The sequence below is a fragment of the Plodia interpunctella genome, chromosome 11 (assembly GCF_027563975.2).
Source record: "Plodia interpunctella isolate USDA-ARS_2022_Savannah chromosome 11, ilPloInte3.2, whole genome shotgun sequence".
Lineage (NCBI taxonomy): Eukaryota > Metazoa > Arthropoda > Insecta > Lepidoptera > Pyralidae > Plodia > Plodia interpunctella.
This window is the reverse complement of record NC_071304.1, coordinates 2,076,554-2,095,002: the sequence shown is the minus strand read 5'-3', so window position 1 is coordinate 2,095,002 and position 18,449 is coordinate 2,076,554. Positions and strand designations below refer to the sequence as shown.

At 37.9% G+C, this 18,449-nt stretch overlaps 2 protein-coding genes across 6 annotated transcripts in view; one reads left to right on the top strand and one right to left on the bottom strand.

Moving 5' to 3' along the window:
• The first annotated feature begins 3,719 nt into the window (after window positions 1-3,719).
• LOC128673506 (WD repeat-containing protein 13-like) lies at window positions 3,720-13,841 on the top strand. Its single transcript, XM_053751399.1, has 11 exons — window positions 3,720-3,936; window positions 4,019-4,074; window positions 4,254-4,373; window positions 4,500-4,607; window positions 4,929-5,082; window positions 5,463-5,629; window positions 11,071-11,131; window positions 11,640-11,722; window positions 12,136-12,299; window positions 12,861-13,060; window positions 13,469-13,841. The coding sequence occupies exons 1-11, from the start codon at window positions 3,855-3,857 to the stop codon at window positions 13,567-13,569; spliced, it is 1,296 nt and encodes a 431-aa protein (XP_053607374.1). The 5' UTR covers window positions 3,720-3,854; the 3' UTR covers window positions 13,570-13,841.
• The window catches only part of LOC128673502 (uncharacterized), a 36,033-nt gene continuing 31,419 nt past the window's right edge, over window positions 13,836-18,449 (bottom strand). For all 5 annotated transcript variants that reach the window (XM_053751383.2, XM_053751384.2, XM_053751386.2 and 2 more), the window contains 3 exons: window positions 18,171-18,291; window positions 17,565-17,672; window positions 13,836-16,959 (listed from right to left, as the gene is read on the bottom strand). In XM_053751383.2, coding sequence (XP_053607358.1) covers window positions 16,130-16,959; window positions 17,565-17,672; window positions 18,171-18,291 — 1,059 coding nt within the window. In that variant the 3' untranslated portion in view covers window positions 13,836-16,129. The remainder of the gene's footprint in view (window positions 16,960-17,564; window positions 17,673-18,170; window positions 18,292-18,449) is intronic.

Below are 18,449 nucleotides of genomic sequence, written 5' to 3'. Positions count from 1 at the left end.
ACGGTGCGGTGACATGTAGGCTCGTCACGTGACAGGGATTTTGTATGGAGTTTTTAGGTAAATAATTTCGGTGCCTTTCTGCGGTCGCATTTGTATGCGGACGATTGTTCGACAGTTAAGTTCCGTGGATCAGGCTGGACAATGCCAGCGGCCCGTTCTCTAACCCGTACAATGAATATACAACGTTAAACGAAAGATTTGTAGCCATAGCTGCGCGTGCGCACCGGCATAGATAGCTGATGTAAATATATGTTTAGCTTTACTGTTTAGTGCATTTGAGAAGTACGAATGCGAGTTACAACGTAGTCCACATGGTTTATGAATGAGATTTAAGTATACAATAATGTTTTATGTCCATGAAATTGTTGAATATTTGATTGTGAAAGCTTAGATCATAAGTTAATGTTCCAATGCATCGTGAAATGTAAATAGATATTACAATGTTTCAATGTCCATTGGTTATTTTTCTCAGTAAACATCAAGTTTTATATATGCATGCCCGTATTTACAATACGGCTTGGTTGCGCTTGCGCCGCGAGGTGTACGTAATGATGACGAGCGCGAGATTGCGCGAAATGCGCCTTAGAGAAAAAACGACATAAAAGCGCTCTGCTGTGATGATGTAAGTACTTGACCTTCCTTACATACCCAATACATTTTTATCCATTGGTGATATAATGAAGGTCGTACACTTTTATCGGTCAATTAGGGTATCCTTTATACTCAGAATGTATTTAATCAGTCGACAAATGGCGCGTTTTTCTATGTAAACCTTATCAAAGTTGTGATGGGATGTTGATCAGTGAATACGCTGTAATTATTTCCATCGTTTGTGTAGAATTAGCTCGTAATCATTTATTATTGTACTTATAGAAGGACACAAGAAAAATCTTTCGAACAAAATATGATAAAATTCAAAAGCCCACTCTTTAGTTTATTTTGACAAATTTTCCTCTAACTCACATACTCACTTGCTTAATAAATGAGAGACGATGAGTGACATAAGAAAAGTTAGTAAAACAAATATTCTTGAATATTGGACGTAAATAAAAGCATTTTTGTAGAAAAGTATATTTTGCTTTCCTGTCAATTGAAAAACAGTTGAAACATGCTGTATAAGAGTTATCTAGAAGCCGACTCTTGCCCATACGCAGACCTCAATAACTCCTCGTAGATACGCCTCACTATAATTAATAGTCATTACCAATTTTCGCTATAATTTGCTACTTAGAGTTTCTGTTAACAATGACTGTCGAGTTCCTATTGCGGGCGGCCTATTCGTTTTATTACTTTGTTTTATACTCACGATGTTAACTTACGGTTTCATTATATTTATAAATAGTTTAAAAATATACAACGATATGTTAAGTAGATGTTTGTAGGAATATATTGAAATGTTTGATCGACATCTTCGATGAAAATCCCTTCTATATAGCATAAAATGTCCACAGCAAGTCTAATGTTATATAGACAGACCTACATAATGCCATTATTTTAAGTTAAGTTTACTGCATGTACTTGTATAATAGCGCTATTCAAACCATAGCTTTAGTATTTCGTTTTAAGTGTAACTTTTATAATATTATTATAAATCAGCGTAAAAACAAATAACTTGTTGAATGAATTTTACTATATACAGTAGTAGCAAAATAAATATTTTGATGTCACATTGTTAGTCTATATGTAACGTTTATACTATTACTACTTGCCTTCATAATTTTGATTAAGTTTTGACTGATTTAAATAATAATCTAATATGTTATAGATTTTTTACACTTGCAATTTTTAAAAATAACATTTCTTATTGAAATGTTTGATTATTTTAGGTACAACAAATCGTAGTCAACTATTGTTAGGATGGATTAGTGGTAGTACTTTGCAAATACAACAGGGCTTATTGATATAATTTATTTACAACGTCTATTTACTTGTTTATGTACACTAATCCGTCTAATGGTTTTAGCTTGTAAATATGTATGTTATTGGGATCGCACGCGGCCCGATGCAGCTCTTTTATGAAATGTGCGAATGATTTAAATGTTACGACCTACACTATATGTCATTAAATATAAAGAAGATTTAATAATGTTGTTTTTTTTTTACAAATCCTAAAATGCTCCTTACATTACAATCGCAGAGAAAAGTGTTCGCGGCATAATGAATTGGGGGTCAGCGACATATCTTATATTTATAACGGCAGAGCCACCTCGCTAGAAAGCTACGTGTTTCGAGTTGAACACGGCATTGCCCCAGAATAACACCCGTTGAGATTTCTCGGTACGCTGCCGTCGGGTATTTTGGAATCGGAAACAAGGATTCCGGGAAATGGCCGGCCTCAGCGCGTCCGTGGCCGCGGGCGCGGGCGCGTGGGTGCCTCTGACCACGCTGCGAACAAACGTGAGACGCGGAGCGGGTCAAGTTATCTAATGTAATCCGATAGCATAGATCAACAAAATAGAATAATATGATCGGTCGGTATATATCGGATAATATATCGGTTATATAGGTTAGTTTTCATATTTTAAGATTATGGAATTAGTAGGTACTCGGAGTACCTAGTTACTAATTCCATGTTTAAATGTCAAAAACTAAAAAAAATATTAGCCACGTTTACGTCGGTAGGTGGTCGATGACAACAGTGTTAGTAAATGTTAGTTACACTCGTGAAAAAAAAATCATAAAACTACACACGATGGTTAGAATGGGATTCGCGACACGGCGTCTGAACTTATTTAACTTAAGGTGGGTGTCTGATAAATAGCCTCCGATGTATTATGCATGAGCCGTTCGGCCTTACTGACGCTGATTGCTGCACGACGAATTTACTACTGTCGCTTAGTTTTCTATTCTAGGAAAAGAAAATGCTTATCTGCTGATTTGTTGCGATAGCATATCAGCAATTTACCATAACAGGTACACAGCTAACTAAGGGTTCCAGTTTAGTAATGTTTATTTATGTGCTTGGATACATTCTTGATTTAGATAAAGTTAATCCTTACGTTCCGATATTTATTATATATTGTACTGAGTACATTATTATATATAATAAAGTAAGCACAGTACCTGTGGCACGTCTATTTTATGTAGCTGACGTTTCAACGACTTCCAATCGTCGTGGTCGCAGCCAGACTGCAGTATTTACATTGGGAAATTTGGTTGTGAACTTCACAGAGAGTGCAGTTGGAGGTCGTAGCCAAAAATAATAAACTGAAGCTTGTAGACGTAGTTGTAAATTTGAAATGTGTAAATTCCCCTCATGCACTGTACATTTTTTTGAGATAAAAGTAGCCAAGCTCGACCGCAGCTGAACACGAAGATACCTGACACTCTCTAGTCAGTTGATGCGTGTTTTGTGTAGCTCTGTTAAGATTGCAGCGTCATTGGCAATAAGGGTCATTATCCGTACGTACTTCTAATGTAGGTAGTATGCGAAATTTCAAAAAGATTGGTCGAATAAATAAACCTTGAAGAGGCAACATTATTTTTATATTTTTTTAAAGTATTTATAATATTCATTAAATAGGATCAGAGTATATAAAGTTCTTTGAATAAGTTAGGATAATTAACAAGGTTTTTAACTTATAAGCTTAAAAAATTTACCTACCATAACTACCTACCATGGATTTAGTAAGTCTTCTTACCTACTAATTCCATAATAAAATACTGACAGTTTGTCTTGTGACAGTGACTCTTGACAGTTCACTCACAGCAATGACAGCTGTTTTGTTTTGTCATTGTTCATTGTTGTTTTGATACTTACATTTCATTAACCAAAATTTAATTTATATTTATAAAGTTAAATATTTTGGTAATATGATCATCAAGTTTCAGACATCAAATATATTCTTAGCATAATGGCAGCTGCATTTCAACAGCAAATATTTGCTTTAGACGCTCGGTTCAATACCTATCGTGCACCTAACAATCCCAACTTCAGTATGTTTTATTCTCGTGCATTATTTAAATTTTTTATCGAAACACTAGATTACGAAAGCTGAATTTAATAATTTTGTTGTAGAAACTCTGTATATTCGACGTCGCAGTCAACTATTGCGAGAAAACGCAAAATTTAAGGTAAATACCATACTTATAATCCCAGCATACATCTAAAATAAAACGTTTCATAAAAGTATAAAACGTTTCATGGTCTTATTCATATTTCACCACAGTTCAACAAGAGTATGTTTATAAGTTAAGTATAAATGACTTAAATTTTTCTGTCCTATTTTATTCTCCTTTCGTTATATTTTTAGGACATTGAGACAATAAAAAAATACATAAATGTGAGGAGTCAACTACTGCAGCGCCGGTATGGTGTGCTGGACAATATTTCCATCAGCTCTGCCTCGTCCAGAGCTCGATCAAGTAGTAAGGTAAAGAATTTATTTGGCCTGTTTTGTTAAGTAAAAACTTTTAAAATAATCCAAAGTTCCATTATCAGCTTTCCTTCCAACTTAGGTCGGTTATTAATTTTATTGATTTATAACTACATGTTTCAGGCAAGCTTGGCATTAGAAGACAATCCCACAAGCTCACACAAAAAGAAAAATGATATGACAATATCAGAGAATTACGCATTCTCTGGGGTGCATCATATTTTTGATCAGGTATAGAATTTACGTACTATATTAACCAGGGCTTTAGACACCGGGTTAAAATTCACCATTTGGCCATATGCAAGTGACTTTAAAATAAAGACAGTAGTTTGGTATAATCTTCTTTGCTTGCTTTATATCACTCAGAAACCCTTGTCTGGGACAAAGAAAGTGAATTAAATATTGTAACATGAAATTCTCTTCTTGATTCCGATAATAGTTTGTAGCTTCGGTAAATATTATTTAATTTACAATATGTCGTGAAAAAGAATTACCTTGAAGGCAGCAATTTCAGAACAAATGATATGATTTTGACTATGAAATTGTTGTCAGCACACAGAAGAAGTGAGCGTCGTGAAGTTCGCTAACAACGATCGCACGAAGCTGTGCTGCGCGTCGCACGACGGCACCGTGTCCATCTGTGACGTCACGGCCACTCCGCCCCGCGTCTCCTTCGTGCTCGAGGGTCACACCAAGCCGGTCACTGGTAACTATAATCTCCACTGATATGACTGAAAATAACGCGGCGTGTGGGACTACTCCACATCTTAACGTGGATGTCGTACGAGGTGATTAAGGGCAGCATTGCCCAGGTTTTCGCATTTATAATATTTAGTTAGGGAGTTGGGATTGGAATAAGTGAAGGTCGAATCCCAATCAATGAAGGATTAGGAAATCCCAACTAATATTATAAACGTGAAAGTAAGTAGTTGTGTTACTTTTTAAAACACTATCAACCAATTTTCTTGAAATTTGGGCACCTAATTCCTAACCCCGGAATCGAGCGAAGCCGCGGGAAAAAGCTAGTGTTATAAATGCGAAACTAAATTTTTTTTTAATAAATCCTTTTGCGACGTTGAACACAAGATTGCGACTGGTCCGCGTCGAACGAGTTGCTGGTGACGTGCGCGCTGGACGGCGCGCTGTGCGTGTGGGCGCTGGCGCGGCGCGCGCGGCTGCGGCGCGTGCGCGACCAGCTCGCCGCGCCGCTGCTGTGCTGCGCCTTCCAGCCCGCCAACAACAACATGGTCATTGTATCCTTTTTGCGACGAAATATTGTCTTCTTCTAGCGTGTCGACTCGGCTAAACTTTGACGACCTCGGTGGCGCAGTGGTAAAGTGCTTGCCTCTGAACCGAGAGGACCCATTCCCGGGTTCGATCCCCGGTCGGGTCTTGATGGAAAATGATCTTTTTCTGATTGGCCCGGGTCTTGGATGTTTATCTATATATGTTATAAAATATAGTATCGTTGAGTTAGTATCCCATAACACAAGTCTAGAACTTACTTTGGGGCTAGCTCAATCTGTGTGATTTGTCCTATTATATTTATTTATTGACTTGTATGGAGCAACACGACGACACTGATCGGCATTATCTGTGGCGTCATTGTTTCAAACAAAAATCTCAAGAAATCAACGAAGTTCTAAGTAATATAATTAAGAAACAGTTTTATTTACAACTGATAAGTGAAGTCTGATTCCCCCCCGGATCTCTGAGGAGTTCAGACGTCTTCGAGAGAACCCGTATTTCGTTTAATTACATTTTTAATATAAATTCAATTTCAAAAATCTTCACAAAAATCGCTAACAAAAAATAGGATATCATAAACCACGAAGAAGCTTTGTATCTCAACGAGAGCCGTGTGTGCGAGGGTGAGTCATCGCTGTTTTGCTATCCGCCACCACACCACCCGCTACGTCATCGTAATCGGTCCCGCCTACTGCTCCTGCGCATCGAACAAGGGGGCGGAGTCAACGGCCTGCGCATCATTGGTTCATTCGTCGTCGGCGCTGCTTGACGTCACGAGACCTCGGAAGCGGAGGACGCTGGATGAGGTATGCGCTTACTCTTTACGCGCTCTGATCGCCTGGTACTTTTGACGCTGCTCTCGCTCCTAACATATTTCATTAAACCTACTGTGTGGCTTCTACGAACCGCGGCTTCTACGATCAATGCGGCGCTTGGGATATATGCGCTCTTAGCTCTTTGTGAGGTCTGATTGCCTTATACTGCTTGTTTTGTTACCTTTCCTACCAAAAATAACGAAAATGATTTGCCACGGCTGTAAATCAGTTCTAAGTGATAAAAACTTTTTGAAATGCAATAGCTGCAAATCTGAGTATTGTTTTGAATGTTTAAATCTGACAAAAGATTGCTGCGAAGCGCTTAACCCTGATCAAATAAAAGCATTAAGTTGTCCTTATTGCCAAAATGTTACTCGGCGAGTAAACAACGATGATACTCCATGCCGCCAGCGATATCAGAAAGGCCAGATTCAATCTCTCAACGAGTCTATGAATATTTCTTTCGGCGATGCAACACAGGACGTGAGTACCAATATTAGTAGCATGTCTCAAACTCAACCATGTACTAACTTAGCCAACGTACCGGTTACGATGGAAAGCATAAGTAAACTCTTCGACTTAAAGTTGGCCCCCGACTCATCTATTATGACTAACTTGAGATCTGCACTTAACAAGGACATTGAAAAAATGGTGGTTACTCACGTAAATAGAGCAGTTGAAAATTTGAAAAGCGATTTCACATCTACAACTGACTACTTGGCTGCCGAACAAGCTGACCTGAGATCGGATATCAGGGATAAGGACACTATTATTAAACAACTGCAGTCAGACCTGTCTAAAACACAGACTTCGCTCGTCAAACTACAATCCCGAATACAAACGATGGAAAAAATATCACGTGATTTGAATCTAGAGATACACGAGGTTCCCGAAAATAAAAATGAAAATTTAATGGGATTATTTAAAAAGCTCTGTGAGTGCTTAAAAGTTGATATTTCTGATAGCGACGTGAGAGCGTGTCGCCGGGTTGCTAAAATGGACCCTTCCACGGATAGACCACGTAATATTATTGTCTCTCTTTCATCTCAACGGCTTCGCGATCATATCCTGTCATCAGTGACTCGCTTTAATAAATCTCATCCAAAAGACAAACTTGCTTCGACTCACATTGGCCTTAAAGGAGAAACTCGCAGAATTTACGTGGCCGAACATTTGTCCCCAGAAGCTAAAGAAGTACATAGCGCTGCACGGAAGTTTTGTAGAGATAAAAAATACAAATTTGTCTGGGTTCGCTTCGGACAGGTATACATTCGGAAGGACGAACACAGTCCTGCCCACCTCATTAAAACTATTGATCATCTTAACAAGTTTTCGTGATTGAGTTAAAATGTTGAACATAAAGTTTTATATTGTGTTTCTTTTAATCCTTCATTATGATTAGTGTAATATATCAAAACGTCAATAGAATACGTACTAAATTACCACAATTGTATCATAATATATTGAACTCCGACTATGACGTAATATGCCTAACGGAAACCAACCTGAATCAAGGTATATTTGACGGTGAGGTTATAGACTCTCGTTACAATATTTTCAGAAAAGATCGCTTACAATATACTAATTCTTCTAAAGAGGAAGGCGGTGGAGTAATTCTTGCTATTAAAAAGTCTTTTCAGGTTGTTCGGAGGGCATGTTGGGACAGCAGTCTGGAGGATATCTGGATCACTATAATATTGAATGCTTCTAGTTCACTTAAACTTCATATATGTGTTTGTTATCTTCCACCTGATTTAATTGTTTCAAAGTTAGACGAATTCTACACAAATTGTCAAAATGTTTTGTTGAATTACTGCCAAGATGATCATTTCCTAATCGTAGGAGATTTTAACACCCCTGCATATTCTCCTATAGGTCTCGTTAGTGATGGGCCATTACACACCCCACATAATAAGAAAAAATTGGTGCTCTTGCAAGAATTTATGTCACTTTGTCACCTATATCAGAGTAACAAAATACCAAACGAAAATGGTCGTTACCTCGACTTAGTATTCTCATCAAATGAAACTCTATCTGTTACTCAGGCCGAACCGTTGAGTTTAAAAGATAAGCATCATCCTGCTTTACAATTCCAATTTCCTTTGAAACCCTACATTGATAAAGGATTAAATTGTTTAAATAAAAAAAGATTTAACTTTTGGAAGTGCGATTATGAAAATATTCGATGCGAATTAAGCGTAGTAAACTGGTATGATTTATTGTCGAATTCTGATTTAGATGTATGCACAGACATATTTTACGATAAGCTTTTTGAAATTATTAAGAGACACACTCCCTTTACTTCTGTAAAGCCCCAAAATTATCCCGTTTGGTACAGTAAATCATTAATAAAGTGCATAGAAGAAAAAAATAAATATCATAAACTTTACAAAAAATTTAATAATCCTAGAGATTATGACTCATTCTCTCTACTTCGGGCCAGATCGAAAAAAATTTCTGATCAGTGCTATAAGAAATATATTGCTTCAATTGAAGAATCAATGTCGGATAATATAAAACATTTTTGGAAATTTGTTAACAATAGAAAGGGACATTCCTCAATGCCTCAAGTTATGCAATTAGGTGATTCCTCTTCCTCTAATGGCCGAGATATCTGTGAAATGTTTTCGCAATATTTCGGATCAGTGTTTCAATCAGATTCTGAGGAAGGTGAATCATCCATAAATCAATCCGGCCGCAGTAATGAGTTATTCTCGAATGGAGCGATTAGCACATTGTCTCATATTAATATTACCGAAAAAGATATTATGATGAAAATCAAACAATTGGATGCCAAGAAAGGTCCTGGGCCTGACGAACTACCTCCGTTTTTCATAAAAAAATGTGCTAAAGAGCTATGTACGCCGCTTTACATTTTATTTAATAAATCGCTAACACTGGGAGCCTTCCCTAAACGATGGAAAATAGCTCATATCATTCCTGTGTATAAAAGCGGAGATAAGTCTCGTTGTGAGAATTATAGACAAATAAGCATCTTGTCATGTCTTGCTATGCTTTTGGAATTGTTGGTTCACAATCAATTATACAATCATTTTAAACCAATCATATCTGAAAGGCAGCATGGCTTTGTGAAATCGAGATCAACCGTGACCAATCTTCTTGAATACAAAAACTATTTATGTAAGAGCTTTGCGACAGGTGGTCAGGTTGACTCTGTCTATACAGACTTTTCGAAAGCCTTTGACAAAGTCAGTCATACTCAGCTTTGCATCGAACTTGCCTCCTGTGGTATTCACGGTAACCTCTTGCGATGGTTGACGTCCTACCTAGACAAAAGAAGCCAGCTGGTGACCTTGAGAGGGTATACTTCATCTCCCATTGCAGTGGCATCGGGTGTACCGCAGGGGTCACATTTGGGACCTTTACTCTTTGTTGTGTTCATTAACAGTCTTATCGAGCGCCTATCTTGTGAATGTCTCTTGTACGCTGATGATTTAAAAATATTTAAAACTATTGAGAACACCAACGATTGTAATTTGTTACAGAGAGATTTAGATACCATTTCAAATTGGTGCAAGGAAAAACTTATGAATCTCAACATAGGCAAATGTTTCGTCATAACATTCACAAACAAGTGTAATAAGATTGTTGGTGACTATACTATTGAAAACGAGGTCCTTAAAAGATGTAATGTTGTCAAAGATCTAGGTGTTATGTTTGATGACAAACTGACTTTCAGAGCACATTACGACCATATAACAAAAAGAGCAAATCAGCTCCTTGGGTTTGTATTCAGATCCACTATAGGTTTTAAAAAGCCTCAGTCAATTATATATTTATTTAATACCTTGGTCAGATCAATTTTGGAATACGGCAGCCCAATATGGTCACCACACTACAAGGTACATGGGGATGAAATAGAGCGAGTTCAAAAAAAGTGCTTACGATTTTTATGTTATCGTCAACATTTGAGTCGTACCGCTCTCGATTATGAGGCAAGACTATCAATGTTTAACATACAGAAGTTGGAATCACGCAGAAAATATTTTGATTTTATTTATTTGTATAAAATAATTCACTCTATAATTGATGTTCCTTCCTTGCTCTCTCAACTATCTTTTAACACTAGATATAGCAACCGCAGGGCTAATCGAACAAAACTTTTCGCTTTACAAACTTATAAAAATAATACCTCATTTTATAACCCCATTGTTAGGATGGCCCGTCAGTATAACGAGGTGATGTTAGATAACCCTGAATTTGATATTTTTAATTCAAAACTTGGCTCCTATATTAAAATAGTCAAAGACATCCTGTACTGTGTTACAGGAGCATAATAACTAGGGTACCTACTTAATAACTTATATATTTAGTTTCCTTTTTTGTATTAAATTCTTCTTTTTTGTATTAAATTTGTATTGAATTCTTCTTTAGGTTATCTCTTAGACCGTAAGAATTTTCTCGATTAATTGTTTTTTGTGTACACACATGTTTTGGATTGCAACCCGTTTTTAATATCTTTTTTTTTTTTTTTTAATGTAATTTTTGTAATAGTTGTTATCTGTTTTGTGTGATAATAATAAAAATAAAAAAAAAAAATAGAAAATCGCCACAGATTCGTTTGACTGTGAAATAATATTGAAATAATTAATCCTTTACTATAAACAAAGGCCGGCAATGCCAGAGGCATGGTGGAAGTTCTCAATGTGTCCACTGGAATTTATCCCAAAGGTAAACTCGCGTAATCACATCTCTTATTCTATCTATCTCTATATATATCTATATCTTATTCTTCTATCTATTATAAAAATTAAAGTTCTCAACATTACTCAGATTTTGATGTAACGATCAAAATCTGAGTAATGTTGAGAACTTTAATTTTTATTAGTTCATGTCGTTAGTAAGGTATGTAGTTTGATGTCCTCTGTAGCCCAGTGGACAGTGTCCAGTGTCCACACTGGAGGTCCTATGTTCGAGCGCCTGTCACGTCAAGATGGAAAGTGATTTTTTGTAGATTGACCTAGTTTTTGGATTTTCATACACATATATGATATGATTGATGATATATGTTATAAAATATCGTTGAGTTAGTATTAGCTTATTTAATCTGTATGGTTTTTGCATTAAAAAAGTAAATATTTATAATGTTTTGTTAGCGTTTATTCATGCTCACTGCTTTCAATGCCCTAAATAGTGATTAATTAAATAAAGAAAATATAATTTGTCATGTGGTTCGCAGGTGGCACCAGCATCCTTGGTGGTCGAGTGACGTCTATCGCGTGCGAATCCAGTGGCAGAATGTTTTGGGCAGCTAACGACAAAGTACGTATTATTTTATAGATGAATAAGGAGACTACTGATAATCGACAGTAACATTCTTAAAGAGAGTTGACGCAGGCAGCCGGTTGGTTTGAACATCACATCCGAATCTACAAAATTTTTAGGTTTATTTTTATCTGGGCTTCATGGTGTCACATCCCAATGTAACCGGGACCACAATATGGTGAGGGAGACAGAATGACAAAATTCGTATTATGACGTAAAGGAATTATCAACCTCAATTATTTTCCATGTCGTGATTTTTTTTCTCTTGTCTGCGCCATGGCAACCTGTTTTTAAAACAATAAGCCATTCAACTGTCTGGTACTAAGTATCTGGATTGGCGTTTGTCTTCTGAGTTGAGGCTTGTCGTGATAATGTTTTTGTATTTAGTGAAGTTATAATGTCCGTGCCAGGGGCTGATAGTGAGCTACCGCATGGAGGGCGGCGGGGGGTCGCTGAGCAAGCTGCGGCGCTGCGTCGTGGGCGGCGCCGTGAGCTGCCTCGCCTGGAGCCCGTGGCTGGCGCGGCATCCCGCGCTGCTGGTCAGCGCCGCCGACAACTCCCTCTATCTCTTCAGGTATACATGCTCCGTGCTCACTAGCGTTAGCGTTAACTGTACAATTTGTAGATTACAGTCAGTATCTTTATTAAAATGTTTCAGGATTTACGTTTGTAGCTGGGGTGCTTGTCATGAACAGTCTCAATTTCAGGAACGTTGTTTTTTATAATCGTTATACGTAGCAATCAAAATTTATCAATTACCATTAATAGTCCTCAGGAGTTTCTCTTACTAGGTAGAGGATTTTATTAGATAGTATTGCAGTTTATTCATTATACAAAACTCTGCTAGTTTTGCAAAGCGGTAGTGTATTTGACCACGAATCATTAAAATTTTAAAACGTCTCAAATTTTATAAAAATCGCCCCTGTGAGCGGTTTAGCCGTTAAAATGTGATAAACATAACTTTCGCATTCACTCAGTTTCATGAGTAAAATGCTTGGTCGATTTTGATAAAATTGCTAAATAAACTACAGGATAACTATTTTTAAACTTGCATTAATTGCTTAATACAGGTATTAAATGCGCACGTAACATTTTACTACAGTAGTAGTAACGTTATACTACATACAAATTACAGAATCACGGATCGCGAAGGCAGCCTAGCTTTAAAGAAGCGCTTCGACACGGTGCACAGCCAGCACGCGGTGAAGTCCACCTTCTGCCCCATCATGTCGTTCCGGCGGGGGGTGTGCGTGGCCACGGGGGGGGAGGACGCCTGCGTCTACTTCCTGGACATCGAGGGCCGCGCCGACCACCCCGTCGTCAACAAGCTGCAAGGTACGTTGGCGTATCTAGTTTTCCAGGAGAAGTGGGCTACTACCGGAGTTTGAATATTTCTAATAACGATTTTTTTCTACGCTAGAAAGAGACAAGAGACTTTTACTCCACTTTCCATTATGCTCATCAACTATCTGCATGACGGACAGTAGTCTACGCGTATACCAAATTTCATCGAAATTAATGTAATTTTTGCGTAAAAATCTACAATTAAATTATATAATACTGTTACATATATACTACCAAGTTAGCACTTTTCAGTGCCGAATAACCAAATCCGCTCTAAACCATGATATTATAGTTAACACTTAACACGCAATAGTTAACACTTTGTGCTTGAGGCCACTTAATATAAATCCATATACATTATAGTTTTAAGTATTCAAGGGTATATATTGTTGCTTCCAGGGCACGCAGCGCCGGTGCTGGGCGTGAGCTTCAGCTACGACGAGAGTCTGCTGGCCACCAGCGACATCACCGGCCTCGTCATCATCTGGCGCCGCAGCTGACCGCCGTCGGGGGTCACTAAGGGTCATGACATTGAAAAGAAGCTCTCGAGTATGGGAGATAGAACTTGATACGGCGGCGCCACTGTCGCATGACATATATTAAAAATTGGCTTGTGTATGTTGTTAATAGTTCCTGTGATATTTTTATGTGTATGTAAATTCTTTTTCTTTTAATACAGTAGTGTCTATAGTAGTGTGGTTCAAATCATCAAGTATTAATTAAATGTAATACATTATTAAACCAGTAAATAAATAAAACACATATATATAGAGTCACAAGTTTTATTTATTATTTTATTTTTTCATAGAAATACTTTTAAAAGACTCGACAAAGTCACAATATGAAAAGACTTCTTTCGCGTTCACATTCACTAAATACTGGCTGACAACTCATACAAAAATCAATAACGACTTACAAATAAATATCATAATATCGGACAAATTCATTCAAATAATACCTCGTTTTGTATATAAAGACACCGATAATTTGGAGATATCTAAAACAGAAATGTAAATAATATTTAGTTCATTACACAATCAGACAGTAGAAAGACTACGGGCCACACCCGGGCCTGCCCGCTAAACACGCTACATTATAACAAAAAGGACATCTATCACGTATTTACACCTGTACATTAACGAAAACTTTCTAAAACTGTAAAAATAATGTTCAGAACAATAAACATGTATAGCAATTAATACAATCAATAAATTTTAATCTTCAAAAATTCCTCCTTCGCAACATTAAATTATATTTACAGCGAGTAAACTAAAACAATCAGCAATTATATGGAAATGAGAAGAATTGCACATCAGGTTTACACTTGGACGTATTGCATGTTATATGATGACGTATCCTAGTGGCACACTTACACACAGCAACAGACCAGATTTCATGGTTATGTATTATTGTATGTAATTCTTGTATTTTGTGTCTTAGTGGGAATCAGAGGCTGACACGGTCGCAGCATCGTATTATGTTTTACACTGAACTGTATTTCCATAACATTCAATAATTCCGCATGATTACACATATCAGCGAGGGTGAAGATGAAATAAATTGGACTTTACGTAATGGACATAAAGTTCACAATGCATTACATTATACGACACTATCTTCCAATGCGAAATGTACTCAGCCATAACCTCTCAGAAGTTAGTTTTGAATTGAGAGCTACTGATGACTACTGAAAACACGTTCAAAGATTTTAACCAAAAATCATCTACTTTCAACAAAAGGCGAGAGTCTGTCAGATCTGTTTTTTCCCAATAACTACTTTAATGACAATGTATAAAGAACGTAACTAAAATAACGAAATACTCCTGTTGCTGATCGCGGTGCTCCATCACCAACTCGAGTCTAATTCTACACTTACCTAATATAACTTTCACTTAACTAACAATTGGCTTTCAAACCTCGACGTTTAGACCGAATGGTACTATTTAGTTTTATCTATTCGAGGTTACAAGATGGAAGATGCGTACTCACTTGTGCGTAGATCTAAATACAAATTATATAATTTAGACATTTATTTGCGTTCGAATATTTAGCCAGAAAATTTTAACTGCCATTTTTATAGCGAACCGTTTTCTGTAACAGATTTTGCTATTTTCAATATTATCATTACAGAAATAGTATTACCCCTGTTTAAAACATTTTCCAGTGCAAATATCCGTACGCATTACGTAAGCTAATTCACTACGACATTACGAAATAAGTAGAAAGTACATAGAAAATTCTAGCAAGTATAAGGTTGGGCGGTTTTAGTCAAAATGGTTCAAAATCGGATAGGCCCACTGTAGTGCTACCACGAAAATAATTATTTTAATTAATACACTTCTATAGTAATTAGTAAGTGCATTGTTACGGCTTTTATAGTAGCACTTCAGTGCAATTAAAATTAGGCGAAAAGATTCATATATTAATGTAAAATGTATCAAAGCACTGAAATTCACGCATCCGCATTCAAGCTTTACATCTACTGTATGTAATAAGGTTATTTGTACCTTCAGATGAACATTGTAATCACGAAAATTATTTATATTTAGTACTGTTAGTAAACCGCTGTAGGTGAGTTTATATTAAATGATATTATATAAGCTAATTGTTCGAATGGGCGGCACATACACATGAGAACATTGAATTTAACAATCCATACGGCTCATAGTGTGCGTCGTTAGTTAAAAACGCGGTTTGGGGTAAATTTTTGTCCCGATATGTAATAATTTGGAACTTAAACACTTACCGGTAACCTAACGGCTATTGTAATGGCATTATAACGGGCACGCAACGCTACACTATGTTCGCGCCCGACTTCCACCACCCGGAATTAGGCAACTACAATCAATTACTTCCACCAATCAACTTTTATGTAAAAGTCTATGTGCAAGAATGTATTTGAGGCCGAATTCCGTTTGCATTCGCTAGACAAGTTCATTGACATCTCCATGAAAGAGATAGAAATACTAGGTCATTGTACGAGATTCATCTTAGCGAGCTATAGGATGGTGAAGTCTTACAGGGACTATAATAACAAAGCTACGTTAACATTGGTTCTAATTACGACACGTTAGGAGTTGTTTTCCGCTCGAGGGTGGCCTTGGAGCTGCTTTCGATGCCCGAGTCCTCATCACCACTGTCTAACACGGTTCCTTCCCCTTTGACGGCTTCGACGACGTTAGGGCTTTCGACTTTAGGCTCTTCCTCCTCAGGGCTGTCAGTGACCTCTTCATCGGTGAGTATGATTTTCTGTTCTGGCTCTGTCTTCTGCGCGCATTTACCGAATGTCGAGAACGTCGGCTCGGGAAGCGGCAGCTCCTCATCTTTCTGCAGCGGGAGCGACGTCGTGACTATTGGAGTTTCGTCTGTCATCACTAGGGGCGTAGTTCCTTCGGTGGATATTTCTTCTACTCTGTGCCTTTTAGGTTTGTCAAGGACGAAGTTGAAGACTCTGTTGTGTCTCGGGGACGGCAGGTGCGGGGAGGGGGGCAAGTCCAGTTTGAGCTTGTCTCTGGTATGTCTCAAGCCTCCCAAAGCTTCACCGCCGGGGGAGCTCGGGCTGACAGATTCGCTGGAACTACCACTGTCGACCGGTTTCCAACACTGCAGGTCCGGTTCTGGTAGCTTTTTGGTTTTGAAGTCTTCATCAGTGGAAGTGGATCCTGGGGTGATGTCCTCGACTCCGGAGTCGGGCGTGGTGAAGTCCAGGGAGGGGGTGCGTGACTGCGTGAGGGTGGTGGGGAGTGGGGAGGGCGGGGGCGGGAAGTCGTCGTGTCGGAGGAGGGAGGGCTTGAGGTGCATGCCGGGGAAGAACTGGCTCGTGGTGGACATGATGCCAAGGCTCTCGAACGGACGCGCCGACGACGAGATGAAGAAGTCTTCGTCGTAATCTGGAAACAATCATTAATTAATACAGTTTGGTACACAGCAGACCTTAAGCTTACCTTACTTTATTAAGATACTCGTAATTTGGACTTTATAGTGTGTGGAAGTTTCTAAAGTCTTCTCAGAGAGAACATTTTCGAGGTGAGTGCAAATGAAATATAAAACAAAAAAGGGAAAATAAATTACGGTCGTTAGCTGCAAAAATAAATTTGTTTTGTTTGAAATAACTTTATTGCATAATGAAACACAAAGACGCAAAATAATGAAAAAAACCACTAGCAACAGCGGACTTATCCCATGGAGGAATCTCTTCCAGTCAACTGGCAGGAATAGACATAGTTACAAACACGATTAAATATTATCCATACAAAGTTTCAAGCCCTATTTCACTTCAGGGTTAAACATTTTCAAAATCCCTTAGTTGGCATTATGAATACGTTGGTGTTATTATTATGAAAATAAACATCTGTGCAAATATTACGTTTCTACCATCAGCGGTTAGGTTGTGCGTGCGTCTATACCTCATTCAGTTCGGAACTTCTCCTTTTATATATAGATAGAAGATAGATAGTGGCTGTGGATAAGAAAAATATACATATGTATATAATACCTGTTCCAAAAGCGATGCCCGCCCGCAGCGGGTACAAGTCCAGAGTGTTGGCGCCAAACAGCTGCCCGTAGCCCAGCTCGGCTTCTTCTGCGCTCGTCGGGTCCCACTCTGCGACACCGACACAATTACATTACAAGCTTTTATTTCTACTTGCAATTAATTATATGTCCCTTGTGTCGCGGGTGGGATCTTGCAATTCGATTTTGAAGCAGATATCTTCAACCGAACTTTTGTATTGTACATACGTTTTGTTTGGATGACAGTGCATCGTTATAATAAGCCTAACCTGATTGATGGTGCTTCAGGAACCTCAATTGATTCAAGAACCTGTTTTTTTTTTGTCACACATTGAGTTTAATAAGGTTTCTCTGACAACAAACGCTTGTGTTAAAAATTTATTTATTGTAAAAAACTTATTTTTGATCATATTATTTCTTACAGTATTTAGTTTTTTTAAGTTTTTAACATTTAGTATTGTTTTACTATTTAGTAAGTATAATTAAAACGCTTTTTGACTCACAACATTTGTATCAAGCCCCCGTACAATTTTTGTTTGTGACACTTTATGGCAACTATATACTATTGTGGTCGGTGTACTGTACTGACCTGTGTAAGTGGAGAGGTCGGGCAGGTAGGCCTGGGCCGCGTCGACCTCGGCCGCCTCGCGCGGGTACTCGTACACGCAGTGGTACTTCTGCCGCTTGAACACCACGCGCTTCTTGTTGTCCTGCACCAAACGGACATTTATTCTAACTCGTTGCGCCCCGGAGCTTCGCTTTCGTGGGAATTTCAGGATAAAAAGTACCCTATGTTTCAGGTTATATTCTATTCTACTCGTGTATCAAATTTCATAATAATCGGTCCAGTAGATTTTGTGTGAAAGAG